This window comes from Triticum aestivum, chromosome 1D, assembly GCF_018294505.1.
Source record: "Triticum aestivum cultivar Chinese Spring chromosome 1D, IWGSC CS RefSeq v2.1, whole genome shotgun sequence".
Taxonomy (NCBI): Eukaryota; Viridiplantae; Streptophyta; class Magnoliopsida; order Poales; family Poaceae; genus Triticum; species Triticum aestivum.
In genome coordinates this window covers 24,201,539-24,222,015 of record NC_057796.1, presented here as the reverse complement: position 1 = coordinate 24,222,015, position 20,477 = coordinate 24,201,539, and the positions used below count along the sequence as shown (strand labels likewise).

At 45.2% G+C, this 20,477-nt stretch overlaps 1 protein-coding gene across 1 annotated transcript; it reads left to right on the top strand.

The window, feature by feature from the left end:
• Positions 1 to 16,189: 16,189 nt before the first annotated feature.
• Positions 16,190 to 18,939, top strand: LOC123180042 (HIV Tat-specific factor 1 homolog). The gene is made up of 6 exons (XM_044592003.1): positions 16,190 to 16,469; positions 16,597 to 16,725; positions 16,798 to 16,896; positions 16,973 to 17,241; positions 17,931 to 18,118; positions 18,704 to 18,939. The coding sequence occupies exons 1-4, from the start codon at positions 16,301 to 16,303 to the stop codon at positions 17,155 to 17,157; spliced, it is 582 nt and encodes a 193-aa protein (XP_044447938.1). The 5' UTR covers positions 16,190 to 16,300; the 3' UTR covers positions 17,158 to 17,241; positions 17,931 to 18,118; positions 18,704 to 18,939.
• The last annotated feature ends 1,538 nt before the right edge of the window (positions 18,940 to 20,477 follow it).

Genomic DNA, 20,477 nt, shown 5'->3' with positions numbered 1-20,477 from the left:
TAGTTTCGCAAAAAAAATACACTAATGGCGCATCAGGGCACAGTGCGCCATTACTAGTTTAAACTAGTAATGGCGCACTATACACTGGTGCGCCACTAGTAGTTTTGCAAAAATAAAAAATAAAAAAATATGGTAGTGGCCCAGTATGAGGCTGGTGCGCCATTACTAGTTAGAACTAGTAATGGCGCACTGTGCCCTGGTGCGGCATTAGTATGTTTGGAAAAATAAAAAAAATTGTTACTAGTGGCGCACCAGCACATGGTGCGCCACTGCTATATAGTAGTGGCGCACCACATGTCTGGTGCGCCATTAGTGGCCATTTCATCTATAGCCCTTTTTCTAGTAGTGCTACTTGGTTCCCATAGCACTTGCAAGGTTCTTCCGGCTCTAATGGCTCAAACTTGCTAGGTGCCATCTTTGTGATCACTAGTCGTCCAATCCCTAGTTTGTTAGGTTTTCTTATCCTCTGCTTCTTCTGCTTCTTCTTTTCGGTAGCGGCATCGGCGCCGGTATCTTCCCTGCCGGTACCTTCCCCGCCGGTCTCGGCCTCGCCATCGGTCTCGGCGCCGCCATCGGTGCCGGCGCCGTCGGTGTCGATGTCAGCGTCAGTACCATCATCGAGGCCGACCTGCAAACCTTGCTTAGCAGTCAAATAGTCGAGGTACTCTTGTTCACCCTCATAATCCATCTCGTCTGCATCTTGGTCAGAAGGCCCAGTTTCTTCGTTGTTCGACATGTTTCCTATGATTGAGTCTCCTCGTTTAATTCTAAAAGTATGAAAAAATGAGAAATGACGTAAAAAAGAAATCTATGTTTGCCGGAATGTCGTTTCCCAGCAACTCCCACCACTCGATATGCCTACTATCTAGCACAAATCATGCCAAAATTCACGGAAAATTTCGGCATGACCTTTGCTAAAAAAATGGACATATCGAGCGCCTGAAATTCACCGGAATGGAAATGAATCAACATTCCGGCATAACATAGGCCACGCGGATCATTTACCCTTCACATAATCATCATTTTCCAAATATGACATGTCCAAAACATCACATGTCCAAATTCCAAACATGACATGTCCAAAACATCACATGTCCACATATCACATGTCCAGTTCAAATTTGCATATAAATTCAGCCTACCTAAATTTGCTTTAACAAGGGATGTTGATTTGGACAATTTCTTAAATACTGCCTTTTCTTTTAACTACAATTGCTTAACCCTAAATTTATGTCCTATTTTAAAACATACGGTTCATAAAAAACTAGCTAAATTCATAACTAAATAGATAACCTAATTAACCTACTGCCCTAACTAAAACCTAAGTAAATTAACCGAAGAACCCTAGCTAGCAGAGAGGAGGAGCGCTGGGGGGTTTACAGAGGGTGCAGGGGTGAGGAGGCAGGCCCGACGACTGCCGAGGTTGGGAGGGGAGGAAGCAGAGGAGGGAGGCGTGGCGCGTCAGGGTCGGGGGCGAGCGCCGGGGTCAGAGCCGACGCCGGGGTCGGGGCCGGGGTCGGGGGCGAGCCCAGGGGCGCGACGAGGGCGGGGGCAAGCGCAGGGGCGCGGCGAGGGCAGGGCCCCGGCGGGATTTGGGGGGAAAAGAGGCAGGATGAAGCAGACAGAGTAAGGATTTTGGGTTTAGTGGACGTAGCAGTAGCGTGTTTAGAGAAAAAGCGCTACTACTATTACAGGTAGCTATAGCGGTTTTGTGCAGAAAGCGCTACTGCTAACTTGACTAGGTGTAGCTCTTTTTCAGTAAAGCGCTACTGCTATAACCAACAGTTTTCCTTTTTCTTTTCCTTTCTTTTCTCTCACTTTTCTTTTCTTTTTTTCCGAGAGCAGTGAACGAAGGGAAGGCGATATATATTGCATCATTTGACGGTTAAATATGTATACAAAATAGGAACATATATATTACATCATTGGACCCATGCATAATAATGGCTAAGTGTGTATACAAAATAGGAATATATATATATATTACATCATTTGACCGATAACATATGGTTCCTTAGCGTTGACGTTTTCGTTTTTGAGTCAGCTTCTTTCCCTTCTTGTTTGTTGAAGAATAATTGAGCCCCTCATTGTGACTTTGCCTTTTCCATGGAGTACGATTTTTCTTAGGTAATATAGTATTCATTCTTCTTTTGACATATAATTCATCATCATCGTCATCTTCCCTCATTGGGTTGCCTTACTGATCGTAGTCTTCCTCGTTGGCGACTCCATCCATTCCAATGATGTTCCTTTTGCCTCTCCTCACGACAACACGGCTGGGATTGCGCGGGTCGGTTATGAAGAAGCATTGTGTCACGTGCTTAGCATGTACCCATGGCTCATTTTTTGCGATAGCGTTCACGGTAGCGCTCTTGGCGTCGGGTATAGTCATGGTAGTGAAATGCCGGTTTTCTCTTTCGACATTCTTAGCCCATCTGACATGGAACATCATCGTGTTGTGCAGTCCAGAGTAGTCAAGCTCCCAGATCTCCCCGACCCTTCCGTAAAATCTTTCAGTTGCGTCGTTGTCGCTGTCGGTCATGCATTCCATCGTCACCCCTGAGTTCTGATCATCACTGTCCATATCTTTGGCCTCCGTGTAGAACGTGTATCCGTTGGTATCGTATGCCTGATAGGTTGGGAGATTGGTTGAGGGGCCATGTGCTAAGGCGTATATGAGCAATCCGTCCTTAGAGCCTTCCTCCGGAGTGACCTTCTCCTTCAAGCCTCCCATCGTGCTTGTTAACGGGCAAACCAACACTAACATCAGGCGGCTGGTCTGCGCCATATAGAAAATTCTCGCAGAAAGAGATGCACTCTTGTGTCAGATAGCCCTGGACGATGCTTCCATCCGAACGGGACATGTTATGAACGAATCCTTTGATGATCCCATTCATCCTCTCAAACGGCATCATGTTGTGCAGAAATGACGGCCCCAAGTCTATTATGTCGTCCACAATATGGACACACAGATGCACCATCACGTCAAAGAATGCGGGCAGAAAGTACATCTCAAGCTCATTCAGTATCACAACGATCTCTTCCTGTAGCCTTCGGAGCTGCTTTAGACTGATCGACTTTCGAGAGATGACGTCGAAAAAGTTGCAGAGACCAATAAGCGTGTCACGGACGTGCTTGTCCATTATCCCTCTAAGGGCAACAGGTAGTATCTGCGACATCATCATATGAGAGTCATGAGACTTCATCCCGCAGAACCTTTTCTTGCCCGTTTCTAGATATCTACTTATCATGCCACAGTAACCGGAACTAACTTTGACTCCGGTAAGGCACTTAAAGAATTGATCGATCTCAGCCTGACTTAAGGTGAAGCAAGAAGGGGGGCAATAATCCTCTTTCTTTATTTTCTTGCCCTTCTTCTCCCGCGCCTCTGTCTCCGTCTCTGTCTCGTCTGACTGTTTACGGGGCGGCATGTGCAGATCTTCCCTGATTTTCAAATCTTGCAAGTCTTTTCTTGCCTTCGCCCCATCCTTGGTCTTATCCAGCATGTTCATCAGTGTCGCGAGCAAGCTCTCAAGGACATTCTTACAGATGTGCATTTGATCAAGGCAATGAGGTGTATCGAGTTTGTGCCAGTACACCAAGTCCCAGAACACAGACCTCGTCTTCCATACCTTCAGCAGCGGCTCCGGCTCCTTTTTCATCGTCTTTCCCGGCGCGGGGCACTCCTTCCAGTTTTTCAACAGCTCATCGATTTCGGCACCGCTCCGCTTACGTGGAGGTCCTCGATGCTCAGTGTGAACATTGAATAGATCTCCATGGTTTCTCCATGGGTCGTCCTGTTCGAGCCATCTTCGATGCCCCATGTACACGATTTTCCCATACCTGCCATCTTTCCTTGACGTTAGCTGCTGAGACATCGTATCATCCATGCACCGCGTGCATCCGCAATATCCATGGCACACCTGGCCTGCGACATATCTGTTGGGAATCGTAGCATAATTTTATAATTTTCCTACGCTCACCAAGATGCATCTATGGAGTCTACTAGCAACGAGGGAAGGGAGTGCATCTACATACCGTTGTAGATCGCGAGCGGAAGCGTTCCAATGAACGTGGATGACGGAGTCGTACTCGCCGTGATCCAAATCACCGATGACCGAGTGCCAAACGTACGGCACCTCCGCGTTCAACACACGTACGGTGCAGCAACGTCTCCTCCTTTCTTGATCCAGCAAGGGGGGAGGAGAGGGTGATGGAGATCCAACAGCACGACGGCGTGGTGGTGGATGTAGCGGCTCTCCGGCAGGGCTTCGCCGAGCTTCTGCGCGAGAGAGAGAGGTGTTGCAGGGGAGGAGGGAGGCGCCAAAGGCTGTAGTGTACTGCCCTCCCTCCCCCCCTTTATATAGGCCCCCAAGGGGGGTGCGCAGACCTAGGAGATGGGATCTCCAAGGGGGGCGGCGGCCAAGGGGGAAAGGGGTTGCCTTGCCCCCCAAGGCAAGGGGGAACTCCCCCCCCTAGGGTTCCCTAACCTAGGCGCATGGGGGGGAGGCCCAAAGGTGGCGCCCCAGCCCACTAGGGGCTGGTTCCCCTCCACTTTCAGCCCACGGGGCCCTCCGGGACAGGTGGCCCCACCCGGTGGACCCCCGGGACCCTTCCGGTGGTCCCGGTACAATACCGATAACCCCCGAAACTTTCCCGGTGGCCAAAACTAGACTTCCTATATATAATTCTTCACCTCCGGACCATTCCGGAACCTCTCGTGACGTCTGGGATCTCATCCGGGACTCCGAACAACTTTCGGGTTTCCGCATACATATATCTCTACAACCCTAGCGTCACCGGACCTTAAGTGTGTAGACCCTACGGGTTCGGGAGACATGCAGACATGACCGAGACGCCTCTCCGGTCAATAACCAACAGCGGGATCTGGATACCCATGTTGGCTCCCACATGTTCCACGATGATATCATCGGGTGAACCACGGTGTCGAGGATTCAATCAATCCGTATGCAATTCCCTTTGTCAATCGGTATGTTACTTGCCCGAGATTCGATCGTCGGTATCCCAATACCTTGTTCAATCTCGTTACCGGCAAGTCTCTTTACTCGTACCACAATGCATGATCCCGTGACTAACGCCTTAGTCACATTGAGCTCATTATGATGATGCATTACCGAGTGGGCCCAGAGTTACCTCTCCGTTTACACGGAGTGACAAATCCCAGTCTTGATCCGTGCCAACCCAACAGACACTTTCGGAGATACCCGTAATGCACCTTTATAGTCACCCAGTTACGTTGTGACGTTTGGCACACCCAAAGCACTCCTACGGTATCCGGGAGTTGCACGATCTCATGGTCTAAGGAAAAGATACTTGACATTGGAAAAGCTCTAGCAAACGAAACTACACGATCTTTTATGCTATGCTTAAGTTGGGTCTTGTCCATCACATCATTCTCCTAATGATGTGATCCCGTCATCAATGACATCCTATGTCCATAGTCAGGAAACCATGACTATCTGTTGATCAACGAGCTAGTCAACTAGAGGCTTACTAGGGACAGGTTGTGGTCTATGTATTCACACATGTATTACGATTTCCGGACAATACAATTATAGCATGAATAAAAGACTATTATCATGAACACAGAAATATAATAATAACCATTTATTATTGCCTCTAGGGCATATTTCCAACAGTCTCCCACTTGCACTAGAGTCAATAATCTAGTTACATTGTGATGAATCGAACACCCATTGCGTCCTGGTGTTGATCATGTTTTGCCCTAGGGAGAGGTTTAGTCAACGGATCTGCTACATTCAGGTCCGTGTGTACTTTACAAATATCTATGTCTCCATTTTGAACACTTTCACGAATGGAGTTGAAGCGACGCTTGATATGCCTGGTCTTCCTGTGAAACCTGGGCTCCTTCGCAAGGGCAATAGCTCCAGTGTTGTCACAGAAGAGAGTCATCGGGCCCGACGCATTGGGAATCACCCCTAGGTCGGTAATGAACTCCTTCATCCAGACTGCTTCCTGTGCTGCCTCCGAGGCTGCCATGTATTCCGCTTCACATGTAGATCCCGCCACGACGCTTTGCTTGCAACTGCACCAGCTTACTGCTCCTCTATTCAAAATATACACGTATCCGGTCTGCGACTTCGAGTCATCCAGATCTGTGTCGAAGCTAGCGTCGACATAACCCTTTACGACGAGCTCTTCGTCACCTCCATAAACGAGAAACATATCCTTAGTCCTCTTCAGGTACTTCAGGATATTCTTAACCGCTGTCCAGTGTTCCTTGCCGGGATTACTTTGGTACCTTCCTACCAAACTTACGGCAAGGTTTACATCAGGTCTGGTACACAGCATGGCATACATAATAGACCCTATGGCCGAGGCATAGGGGATGACACTCATCTCTTCTATATCTTCTGCCGTGGTCGGGCATTGAGCCGTGCTCAATTGCACACCTTGCAATACAGGCAAGAACCCCTTCTTGGACTGATCCATACTGAACTTCTTCAATATCTTGTCAAGGTATGTATCCTGTGAAAGACCAATGAGGCGTCTTGATCTATCTCTATAGATCTTGATGCCTAATATGTAAGCAGCTTCTCCAAGGTCCTTCATTGAAAAACACTTATTCAAATAGGCCTTTATACTTTCCAAGAATTCTATATCATTTCCCATCAATAATATGTCATCCACATATAATATGAGAAATGCTACAGAGCTCCCACTCACTTTCTTGTAAACACAGGCTTCTCCATAAGTCTGTGTAAACCCAAACGCTTTGATCATCTCATCAAAGCGAATGTTCCAACTCCGAGATGCTTGCACCAGCCCATAGATTGAGCGCTGGAGCTTGCATACTTTGTTAGCATTCTTAGGATCGACAAAACCTTCCGGCTGCATCATGTACAACTCTTCCTTAAGGAAGCCGTTAAGGAATGCCGTTTTGACGTCCATCTGCCATATCTCATAATCATAGTATGCGGCAATTGCTAACATGATTCGGACGGACTTCAGCTTCGCTACGGGTGAGAAAGTCTCATCGTAGTCAACCCCTTGAACTTGTCGATAACCCTTAGCGACAAGTCGAGCTTTGTAGATGCTCACATTACCATCTGCGTCCGTCTTCTTCTTAAAGATCCATTTGTTTTCTATGGCTCGCCGCTCATCGGGCAAGTCAGTCAAAGTCCATACTTTGTTTTCATACATGGATTCTATCTCGGATTTCATGGCTTCTAGCCATTTGTCGGAATCCGGGCCCGCCATCGCTTCTTCATAGTTCGAAGGTTCACCGTTGTCTAACAACATGATTTCCAGGACAGGGTTGCCGTACCACTCTGGTGCGGAACGTGTCCTTCTGGACCTACGAAGTTCAGTAACTTGATCTGAAGTTTCATGATCATCATCATTAACTTCCTCCCCAGTCGGTGCAGGCACCACAGGATCATTTTCCCGCGCTGCGCTACTTTCCGGTTCGGAAGGGGTGACTATCACCTCATCAAGTTCCACTTTCCTCCCACTCAATTCTTTCGAGAGAAACTCCTTCTCTAGAAAGGACCCGTTCTTGGCAACGAAGATCTTGCCTTCGGATCTGAGGTAGAAGGTATACCCAGTAGTTTCCTTAGGGTATCCTATGAAGACGCATTTTTCCGATTTGGGTTCGAGCTTTTCAGGTTGAAGTTTCTTGACATAAGCATCGCATCCCCAAACTTTTAGAAATGACAGCTTAGGTTTCTTCCCAAACCATAATTCATACGGTGTCGTCTCATCGGATTTAGACGGTGCCCTATTTAAAGTGAATGCGGCAGTCTCTAAAGCATAACCCCAAAATGAGAGCGGCAAATCGGTAAGAGACATCATAGATCGCACCATATCTAATAGAGTGCGATTACGACGTTCGGACACACCATTTCTCTGAGGTGTTCCAGGCGGCGTGAGTTGTGAAACTATTCCACATTTCCTTAAGTGTGTACCAAATTCGTGACTTAAATATTCTCCACCACGATCTGATCGTAAGAATTTTATTTTCCTGTCACGTTGATTCTCGACTTCACTCTGAAATTCCTTGAACTTTTCAAAGGTTTCAGACTTGTGTTTCATTAGGTAGACATACCCATATCTACTTAAATCATCAGTGAGAGTGAGAACATAACGATATCCTCCGCGAGCCTCAACACTCATTGGACCGCACACATCGGTATGTATGATTTCCAATAAGTTGGTTGCTCGCTCCATTGTTCCGGAGAGCGGAGTCTTGGTCATCTTACCCATGAGGCATGGTTCGCACGTGTCAAATGATTCGTAATCAAGAGACTCCAAAAGTCCATCTGCATGGAGCTTCTTCATGCGCTTGACACCAACGTGACCAAGGCGGCAGTGCCACAAGTATGTGGGACTATCGTTATCAACTTTACATCTTTTGGTATTCACACTATGAACATGTGTAGCATCACGTTCGAGATTCATCAAAAATAAACCATTGACCAGCGGGGCATGACCATAAAACATATCTCTCAAATAAATAGAACAACCATTATTCTCAGATTTAAATGAGTAACCATCTCGAATTAAACGAGATCCAGATACAATGTTCATGCTCAAAGCTGGCACTAAATAACAATTATTGAGGTTTATAACTAATCCCGTGGGTAGATGCAGAGGTAGCGTGCCGACGGCGATCACATCGACCTTGGAACCATTCCCGACGCGCATCGTCACCTCGTCTTTTGCCAGTCTCCGTTTATTCCGTAGTTCCTGATTTGAGTTACAAATATGAGCAACCGCACCGGTATCAAATACCCAGGAGCTACTACGAGTACTGGTAAGGTACACATCAATTACTTGTATATCACATATACCTTGGGTGTTGCCGGCCTTCTTCTTGTCTGCTAAATATTTGGGGCAGTTCCGCTTCCAGTGACCACTTCCCTTGCAATAAAAGCACTCAGTCTCGGGCTTGGGTCCATTCTTTGACTTCTTCCCGGTAACTGGCTTACCGGGCGTGGCAACCGCCTTGCCGTCCTTCTTGAAGTTCTTCTTTCCCTTGCCCTTCTTGAACTTAGTGGTTTTATTCACCATCAACACTTGATGTTCTTTTCTGATCTCTACCTCAGCTGATTTCAGCATTGAATACACCTCGGGAATGGTCTTTTCCATCCCCTGCATATTGTAGTTCATCACAAAGCTCTTGTAGCTTGGTGGAAGCGACTGGAGGATTCTGTCAATGACCGCGTCATCCGGGAGATTAACTCCCAGCTGAGACAAGCGGTTGTGCAACCCAGACATTCTGAGTATGTGCTCACTAACAGAACTGTTCTCCTCCATTTTACAGCTGAAGAACCTGTCGGAGACATCATATCTCTCGACCCGGGCATGAGCTTGAAAAACCAGTTTCAGCTCCTCGAACATCTCATATGCTCCATGTTTCTCAAAACACTTTTGGAGACCCGGTTCTAAGCTGTAAAGCATGCCGCACTGAACGAGGGAGTAATCATCAGCACGCTGCTGCCAAGCGTTCATAACGTCTTGGTTCTCAGGGATTGGTGCTTCACCTAGCGGTGCTTCTAAGACATAATCTTTCTTGGCTGCTATGAGGATGATCCTCAGGTTCCGGACCCAGTCCGTATAGTTGCTGCCGTCATCTTTCAGCTTGGTTTTCTCTAGGAACGCGTTGAAATTGAGGACAACGTGGGCCATTTGATCTACAATACATAGTGTAAAGATTTTTAGACTAAGTTCATGATAATTAAGTTCATATAATCAAATTATTTAATGAACTCCCACTCAGATAGACATCCCTCTAGTTATCTAAGTGAAACATGATCCGAACTCAACTAGGCCGTGTCCGATCATCACGTGAGACGGACTAGTCAAGATCGGTGAACATCTCCATGTTGATCGTATCTTCTATACGACTCATGCTCGACCTTTCGGTCCTCCGTGTTCCGAGGCCATGTCTGTACATGCTAGGCTCGTCAAGTCAACCTAAGTGTATTGCGTGTGTTCCGAGGCCATGTCTGTACATGCTAGGCTCGTCAACACCTGTTGTATGCGAACGTAAGAATCTATCACACCCGATCATCACGTGGTGCTTCGAAACGACGAACCTTCGCAACGGTGCACAGTTAGGGTGAACACTTTCTTGAAATTATTATAAGGGATCATCCTACTTGCTACCGTCGTTCTAAGCAAATAAGATGCAAAAACATGATAAACATCACATGCAATCAAACAGTGACATGATATGGCCAATATCATCATGCTCCTTTGATCTCCATCTTCGGGGAACCATGATCATCTTCGTCACCGGCATGACACCATGATCTCCATCATCATGATCTCCATCATTGTGTCTTCATGAAGTTGTCACGCCAACGATTACTTCTACTTCTATGGCTAACCGTTTAGCAACAAAGTAAAGTAAATTACATGGCGTTATTCAATGACACGCAGGTCATGCAAAATAATAAAGACAACTCCTATGGCTCCTGCCGGTTGTCATACTCATCGACATGCAAGTCGTGATTCCTATTACAAGAATATGATCAATCTCATACATCACATATATCATTCATCACATCTTCTGGCCATATCATATCACATATATCACTTGCTGCAAAAACAAGTTAGACGTCCTCTAATTGTTGTTGCAAGTTTTTACGTGGTTTGTAGGTTTCTAGCAAGAACGATTTCTTACCTACGTATGACCACAACGTCATTTGCCAATTTCTATTTACCCTTCATAAGGACCCTTTTCATCGAATCCGTTCCGACTAAAGTAGGAGAGACAGACACCCGCTAGCCACCTTATGCAACTAGTGCATGTCAGTCGGTGGAACCTGTCTCACGTAAGCGTACGTGTAAGGTCGGTCCGGGCCGCTTCATCCTACAATGCCGCCGAAACAAGAAACGACTAGTAGCGGCAAGAAGAATTGGCAACATCAACGCCCACAACTTCTTTGTGTTCTACTCGTGCATAGTAACTACGCATAGGCCTGGCTCATGATGCCACTGTTGGGAATCGTAGCATAATTTTATAATTTTCCTACGCTCACCAAGATGCATCTATGGAGTCTACTAGAAACGAGGGAAGGGAGTGCATCTACATACTGTTGTAGATCGCGAGCGGAAGCGTTCCAATGAACATGGATGACGGAGTCGTAATCGCCGTGATCCAAATCACCGATGACCGAGTGCCGAACGTACGGCACCTCCGCGTTCAACACACGTACGGTGCAGCAACGTCTCCTCCTTTCTTGATCCAGCAAGGGGGAGGAGAGGTTGATCGAGATCCAACAGCACGACGGCGTGGTGGTGGATGTAGCGGCTCTCCGGCAGGGCTTCGCCGAGCTTCTGCGCGAGAGAGAGAGGTGTTGCAGGGGAGGAGGGAGGCGCCAAACGCTGTAGTGTACTGCCCTCCCTCCCCCCCCCCTTTATATAGGCCCCCAAGGGGGGTGCGCAGCCCTAGGAGATGGGATCTCCAAGGGGGGGCGGCGGCCAAGGGGGAAAGGGGTTGCCTTGCCCCCCAAGGCAAGGGGGAACTCCCCCCCCCTAGGGTTCCCAACCCTAGGCGCATGGGGGGGGAGGCCCAAGGTGGCGCCCCAGCCCACTAGGGGCTGGTTCCCCTCCACTTTCAGCCCACGGGGCCTTCCGGGACAGGTGGCCCCACCCGGTGGACCCCCGGGACCCTTCCGGTGGTCCCGGTACAATACCGATAACCCCCGAAACTTTCCCGGTGGCCAAAACTGGACTTCCTATATATAATTCTTCACCTCCGGACCATTCCGGAACCTCTCGTGACGTCCGGGATCTCATCCAGGACTCCGAACAACTTTCGGGTTTCCGCATACATATATCTCTACAACCCTAGCGTCACCGGACCTTAAGTGTGTAGACCCTACGGGTTCGGGAGACATGCAGACATGACCGAGACGCCTCTCCGGTCAATAACCAACAGCGGGATCTGGATACCCATGTTGGCTCCCACATGTTCCACGATGATATCATCGGGTGAACCACGGTGTCGAGGATTCAATCAATCCGTATGCAATTCCCTTTGTCAATCGGTATGTTACTTGCCCGAGATTCGATCGTCGGTATCCCAATACCTTGTTCAATCTCGTTACCGGCAAGTCTCTTTACTCGTACCGCAATGCATGATCCCGTGACTAACGCCTTAGTCACATTGAGCTCATTATGATGATGCATTACCGAGTGGGCCCAGAGTTACCTCTCCGTTTACACGGAGTGACAAATCCCAGTCTTGATCCATGCCAACCCAACAGACACTTTCGGAGATACCCGTAATGCACCTTTATAGTCACCCAGTTACATTGTGACGTTTGGCACACCCAAAGCACTCCTACGGTATCCGGGAGTTGCACGATCTCATGGTCTAAGGAAAAGATACTTGACATTGGAAAAGCTCTAGCAAACGAAACTACACGATCTTTTATGCTATGCTTAAGTTGGGTCTTGTCCATCACATCATTCTCCTAATGATGTGATCCCGTCATCAATGACATCCTATGTCCATAGTCAGGAAACCATGACTATCTGTTGATCAACGAGCCAGTCAACTAGAGGCTTACTAGGGACAGGTTGTGGTCTATGTATTCACACATGTATTACGATTTCCGGACAATACAATTATAGCATGAATAAAAGACTATTATCATGAACACAGAAATATAATAATAACCATTTATTATTGCCTCTAGGGCATATTTCCAACAGTCTCCCACTTGCACTAGAGTCAATAATCTAGTTACATTGTGATGAATCGAACACCCATTGCGTCCTGGTGTTGATCATGTTTTGCCCTAGGGAGAGGTTTAGTCAACGGATCTGCTACATTCAGGTCCGTGTGTACTTTACAAATATCTATGTCTCCATTTTGAACACTTTCACGAATGGAGTTGAAGCGACGCTTGATATGCCTGGTCTTCCTGTGAAACCTGGGCTCCTTCGCAAGGGCAATAGCTCCAGTGTTGTCACAGAAGAGAGTCATCGGGCCCGACGCATTGGGAATCACCCCTAGGTCGGTAATGAACTCCTTCATCCAGACTGCTTCCTGTGCTGCCTCCGAGGAAAAGCTAACAAAGCAACTGTAAGCTGACCCTACCCTTTCATCAGAGTGAATTACAAGAATAACATGTCTCGACAACTGAACTAGAAAGTCTACAATCAAAGGTACATGCAAAAAGATCCAATTAATCTAGAAGCTATCTCTTCGAGTGCAGCTGGCACCAACGAAGTTCAAATGCTTCAGTCACTCGTGGTTCAAAGAAGTCCTTGCCCCCAAACCTGTGAAGCTATAATTTTTTGGGCCTGATTTGTCTGGTATTCGACACTATCATTCTTGGCATGAAGTTATGTGGCGGAATACTCTGCAAGAACAACTAATTTCGTTCACCCAAATTGACATAACGAGTCCATCTTGTTTCGGATCCCTCTCATTCCCACCAACGAAGGAGAATCCACACTTGGCTTTTCTCCCTTTTCCTCATATGCCTCTATAGAACCACTGATAGCCTCTGGCTGCTTTGGATATTCAGGGTAGGGAGGAAAGCAATATATTTCAATCCGCGAACTAGAAGACCTTAATAGGAGTCTCCATTAATAGGAGTTAATTCCCCCAGCGCATTTTGTTCTTTCATATGAGCCCTACAAAAACTTGTTGCACCAAAATTTATGGACACAAATTAATTTTGCATGATGTTTTTGCAGTAAGATTTTGCACGCACCTAACTTTACTTTTTATATGCAAATAATAAAGGAACATAGTGATTTAGTTTGAAATAACAGTGTTGTAATTAGAGCATGCTAACATGTGGGGTTAATGATTTTATGGTACTATCCTTAGGATTAATTTCTAGTGCCACCATCATGAACAAACTCGACATCCGCCGATCACTCATGCCACCTGCGACAAACCCGCAGTCTCCCAAAGCTCGAAACCTGCGGGCGTGAATAGAAAAAAGTCTTAGAAAGGAAAGCAATTAACGATGGCATGCACAACTAAACCCTAGCTATCCTGGTATGGGGCACATAGTAGTTTAAGCTACTAGCTAGAGAGAGGAAAATCATCATCTATGGTTCTAATTTATGATATTCATCATCTACAGTTCTAACCTAGCAAATAGAAACTTAGCTCAATGGGCACTAGGTACTTCTTCAAGTGTATGGCACGACAGCAGCTGAAGACGAAGCGGAATCAGGTGGTAGTGGGGGCATTCTCGGAGGCATTATCCGCACGACATATCACCATCAGGATCTCTGAATCAGAATAAGAGATTATATCTCTTGCAACGCCCATTGTACTAGCAATTTTGGTCTACTCCGAGTCGGCATCCGAATGCACTCTTCATCGGTGGACTTCGAGAAGATGATGTTTGCCGCATTCCTCAGTTCTCTCTTGGCATCTCTTTTGTACATCTGGACTTTTGACTTCTAGCCAAGGTTCTCCCGTGTGATAGCCTTCGCCTCCTTCAGCTCCTACATGCACTCTATCTAGCAGAGCACATCGTCGTCAATCGTTCTTGCCTGCGCTAGCCACATTATCCATCGCTGCCTCTCCAGTTCGTCTGGTGAAGGCGGCGAGGGGTGGCGGCATTGGAGTGGAGGATGAAGGTGCGGTATGGGAGGCCTAACGATGACTAGATGACATGTAATCCATGTAAAAAATACCTTAGTAGAAAAAAATGTCGAAAACTATTGAGCGACATTTGACCTCCTTGCTAGCTACTACATTAATTAGTACCTAAAAACCAAACAATGGGTCTTGTAGACAACATTTGAGAACATGATGTTTGACGGGGAAAACAGCATGACCTTTGCTTAAAAATGTAAAATACTGAGTACCAGTAATCTGGAGAATTTATCAAAAATTCGACAAAATGTTGGCACTAATTCTTGAATCCCTGCAAATTTTGAAAATGGAAGAATTTTGAATACCTATGCTATTTATTCAAAAGGATCAATTCAGGAATTCTATCCATTTTGACGGCCAAGCTAGCGTATATCTAGAACAGATAATGTGAGGAGGACCCCGAGTAGACCACCATTTTCCCGTTGCGTCCACAATGCAATGCCGAGGTCTCCCCCCCCCCCCCCCCCCCCCCCCCCCACACACAATGCCATAAATTTATCCTACAAATATGCAAAAGGTGCAGATTGGGTAGCCAAACCCGTGACCAGTTGTTATGGACAGCCCGTACTTACCACGGGGTTCGGGCATCCTCTGCAAAAGCGCACTGTGCACACACTGTTGTGTGGACCTCTGCACCCACATGTCATCGACACTATAACACCAACCACCATGCAGTAGTGCAGAGATCTCCACCCGTTACCACAACACCCACGACTAGTTTCTTGTTCTGTGAGAGTTGCCATGGCCATTTAACAATACACGACCGTTTATATTTGAAACTTTCGATAAACATGTTTATAGTAGGTGGTGAGATAAGCGACTAAGCAACAGTAAGCAAATTTACCATCCAGTAACCAAATCCTTGGGCACCACGCAAGGCCAGCTACCTTCCAGGCGTTAATATGCATTTTGAACTATACAACGATCAAATACTATATATAATATGCATTTTTTGTTTTAGTTCATACATCATCAATTCCAATATTCATGTTTCATAAAATCAAATCTCTTGAAATATATTGCAACTGATTCCCGTAATGACGCGTGAGGTGTCATCTAGTTTAAAACTGTTTTTAGATATCCAAAGTTTAGGCTTGGTGTTGGAGATGCTAACCAACAAGCGGTATTACCTCCAAAACGACCAATATTAGCTAGATTATCAGCTATTCTATTTTGATCACGGGCTAATTTCATAGGAGTAAACTCTGGTAATGTCAAGTGATGCTTGATTTCACTCATCAAGAGTCCATAAGCAAATTGATTGAGCGAGTCGTTAAAAAATGTTCATTAAAATTGAAAAAACATTCATTATTTTGAAATCACCAACATGTTTTTTAATTCAAAAACTGTTTTTGAATTTGGTGAACATTTTTTGAATCCGTGACTCTGAGAATCAGAACTTTTCTCTACATATATCGAAACGGTTGAACTCTCCGAAAAAACAAAAAATGCTAACAGTTGAGACGCGGAGCACACGCAACCGGGACGGGCCTTGGGCCCTATCCAGGCAGCCACGTTTATAACCCGTTCCATCTTCCATGTACCTCGAAAGAAAAAGAAAAAAACAAGTCCGAATTCCCTACAGCCGCAACCGCGAGCAGAAATCCCTAACCTGTCCCGACCCAACTCGCCGACGCCGCCGCGCCGTCGCCAAGGAACCCTAGCGGCGTGTTGATGGCGTCGACGGAGGAGCAAGTCTTCCTTGGATCGAGGAACCTGTCGTATCACAGCGCCCACTACCCCGACGCTAGCGCCGATTGGGATTACCCGGAAGACCCAGGCGATCGGCGGGAGGGGGTGGAGGTTGCCGAGCTCCATGACCAGCCGGCGCGCATGAGCACATGTGCGTATATCGTGCATCTCCACTCTTCCTTTGTTCATGCCTCACTGGAATTCCTCTTACTGATCTTGTTTCCGCCAACTCAATTAGTCGTTGATCAAATTTCTATTTGTCTATTGTCACCGAGCAGCATATTCAGATCCATGTGAAGTCGCCAGGCGTGCCTTGGACCTCATGTTCCCGCGGGAGGAGGACAGCGATGACTGCTGGGGCACCTGGAGCGCACGGGAGGAGGGCACTGATGACGACGATGAACAAGGTAGCCAATTATTCTCCCTACAGATGTGTTAAGTATCCATAGATCCTAGATTTACATTGATTGGTTCTGTAGGAGGGGAAGGAGTCGATGACTGTAGCACACAGGAGGGCAGCGATTATGAAGACGACGACCGCAATTGCCAAGTGATACTAGCCGAGACAAACTGTCCAGGTTGCTGCTGATTCTCTCAACAGATAAAACAAAAATATATATTTATCTGCTGAGCTGTTCTACATCAATTCTTCAGGAAAGCTCTACCCCAAGAGTGAAGCAGATGAGATAGATGACAAATGGGTACATAGGTACTCCCAACAGCTTAGTGAACACGAGAAGCTGTGCAGGGAGATTATGGCTCTGCGAGGTGATGATGATGATGATGAGGAGGAGGAGGAGAAGGATGATGATGCTCTCCTTGCCCCGTCTGTCCCATGAGAGTGTTCCCTGACGCAACAGGTGCCTGCGTCCTTGGGCTCAACTGCCACCACCGTATCTACAAGACCCATGACACTTCTACCAGTAAGTGCTGTTTGCTATTCGTTCATTCCTAGTAATTAATTCATCTGCCGTTGTGATATACTGACTAGCACAATGCTCGTGCGTTGCTAGGAAACCATAAAAAATGAGGAATTACTGGTGTTTTGCGGCTGCTGCATGGTTCACAATTAAAAAGAGTGTGAATATAATAAAATAATCATGTTGTAGTCGCTAAAGAGTCTCGAGCGACCGTAGTAGGTCCTTTGCAAGATTTATAGTCAGATACATTTTGAATTTGGAACATAGGGTAGTGGGCATTAGTAAGTTGAATGCACAAGATCGTAGATTAGGTAGGAGGATAACATCTCTCGCCTAATTTGTTTGCCCTCTTCTGCTATGACATAGAACCGAAGAATTGGTTGGGCAGAGAAACTAAAATCAAGACCATTATTTTGAATTGGAGGCATAGTTGCATTTATATTTTTTGTTTTTACAAGAATGTTATTCTCACACTAGGGTAGCAGTGTATTTGTTTATTTGGGATAGGTCTCACACCTAGTAAAAGTTACATTTGTTTATTTATGTCTCTTGGAATGTTGCTACTCCCACATGTGGGTAGTGCACAACTCCAACCTTTATAAGTAGGAAAGATATCTATGTATTTTGTTACCAACTTGCTTTTGTTTTCACTAAAATAATAACTTGCTTTTGTTCTCACTAAATAACTGCAGCCCCATCAACTCTTGGAGAGCGCACACCAAGTTATATGCTACAATTATTCTCCATGCGTCTATCAAGCTTTGAACCCTCGTATCCCATTAGTGTGTATGGAATATGTGCCATTCGGGATTACTTGGACCCACGACGGAACTACGTCTTTAACCGTCCCAGGGATGACGCTGTCACGATTGAAAAGAAGGTAATTAACATTGGTTCTTTGATTTGTCTCCTTCATTACTTGCATCTATTAAAAGATGTGTGAGAGGTCAGGTTAATTTGTTTCTCCATGTTCAAAAGATCTGCTCTTTATGTTGTTATAAGCATTAGATAGATGATCACATCAAGCCATCAGACCAGTTCTCAAAATTGGATATGATTATACTTTTACCACCAACATACAAAACCGGTCATCTTGTTAATATACTTCAATATAGACACTTACTCTATTTCTTTGTCGTTTTTTATTACACATGTGCAATTAAGACGGTTATAACTCCCAATCAGCCGGATAGTAGAGGGGCATTGGGTAATTATTGTGAGGTCCCTAGTGGTAATCTAATCTGATATGTCATAAATGTTGAGCAATTGATAAAACGGACACAATTGCATTAACTTGCATGTCTTGCATATGTAAAAAAAAAAAGCAACCTCAAGATGGGAGTATCACTCAATAGTTAATTTGAACATGTGCAAGTATATCTTATTGAGTTTGTTGTGTTGATACATGCTAATGTATGTGGAAGTGGATATCGCTTATTAGTTCTAACAAGCTGTTAAATCCTAGGGTTCCTTTGTCATACCACTTTGTAGCCCTTGTCGAGGAATGTATTTGTTGGATAAGGCTTTAGTAGAAGTTGATCTTTGGGTAAAGAAAGAAGGGGATGAATCAGATGACAAGCAACTACTTTCTGCATATGCTGAGATTGATGTCCGGACTGAAGCTGATCTCATGCTTTATGAACGGATTTCTGGTGATAATTGCAATTTGGACTCACTAGTAGAAAAGGGGGCTTTTGTCCCGGTTGGTAAGGGCTTTTAGTCCCGGTTTTGAAACGGGACTAAAGGGTCGTTACTAATGCCTCCCCCCTTTAGTCCCGGTTCTTACACGAACCGGGACTAAAGGTCGCGGCCACGTGGAGCTCCACCTTTAGACCCGGTTGGTAACACCAACCGGGACTGAAGGAAATTTTATGATTTTTCTTTTTGAAAAAAAATTTTGCAATTTTTTTTTGAAATTTTCTTTGATTTTCAAATTTCTGAATTATTTTAACCTCTAATCTCTAATCACCACCCCTCATCACTGCTTAATTTATCCTCTAATCTCTAATCACCCCTCGTCATTCGAAATCATCTAACTTCCCGGACGATCACCCATCCTCTCACTACTCCAGCCTGAGCATGCTTAACTTCCGGGTTCTATTCTCCCTCGTTTCCAAGTCTGCACATGTTGTTTTCCTGACAATAATAAGATGTCAATCCTATTAACCCTCAGGAATTTAGCTTGAGCATGAAGTGACACATTTCACTATTTGAGTTTGAAACTATTGTTTTAAAAAACAACAATTATTTAGTAACACTAATATTTCTGGAATAATTAGTTTGACCATTGTTTGACCACTATTTAACCACAGTTTGACCACAGTTTGGCTAGCTTTGACCAAAATTCAAAAAAACTGAAATAATTATTTAGTAACACTAATATTCTAGAATAATTAGTTTGACCATTGTTTGTCCACAGTTTGACCATATTTGACCAAAATTCAAAAAAACTGAAATAATTATTTAGTAACAGTAATATTCTAGAATAATTAGTTTGACCATTGTTTGATCATAGTTTGACCAAAGTTTGCATTTTTTTGCATTTTTTTGCCTCTCTAGATCTTAAAAGCCCCGTAACTTTTTTTCTGTTAGGTTTTTGAGGATTTTGAAAATGTTTAACGGGGTTCCCCCAGTTAAATTCGGATGTAACTTTTCGAGTAGATGATTTTTCATATAAAAAACTTTTTCATCCGAGTTCGTATGCAAAAGTTATGCCCATTTTAAGAAATTCCAGAGAGATTTTGCAAATAAAGTTGAAATTCATATTTGTTAATTTTCCGAACAACTAAACCACATATCACATGGGAAACTTATTTTATTTTATTTTTTTGACATTTCCATCATTTCCTTTTGTTTTTTCTAAAACTGAAAAGGCGGTCGGGGGGGGGGGGGGGGGGGGGGGGGTAGAGTTTGAAAAGGCTGGCTGCTGAGGTTGGAAAGTAAGGAGGTGGTGCTGGAGACGGCAATGAGCTGCTGGTGCTGCGCCAAGGGGAGGTGTGGCTCGTGTTCACATTTTGAGAAAGTTATGCTAACAGTTTGAATTTTTCTAGATAAAAATGTGGGATATAACAAGATGTTAACATTATTAAACGGACTAAACTTGTTTGTGTTTTTACTGTAGTTTTTTAAATCTTTATTTTCTGATAGTGAAAGAGAGCGGATACCTGCTGAATAGATGAACTCCGAAAATACTGTTGATAAGATTATCCCTATAATGAAAAAAGAAAACTAGTATCAGA

What these genes read in the sequence shown, in the direction of transcription:
- LOC123180042 (XM_044592003.1), top strand. Translation starts at nt 16,301, where the DNA reads ATGGCGTCGACGGAGGAGCAAGTCTTCCTTGGATCGAGGAACCTGTCG. An exon ending in TGATGACGACGATGAACAAG is followed by an intron (nt 16,726 to 16,797) that starts GTAGCCAATTAT and finishes TTGGTTCTGTAG; the next exon opens with GAGGGGAAGGAGTCGATGAC. An exon ending in AGCCGAGACAAACTGTCCAG is followed by an intron (nt 16,897 to 16,972) that starts GTTGCTGCTGAT and finishes TCAATTCTTCAG; the next exon opens with GAAAGCTCTACCCCAAGAGT.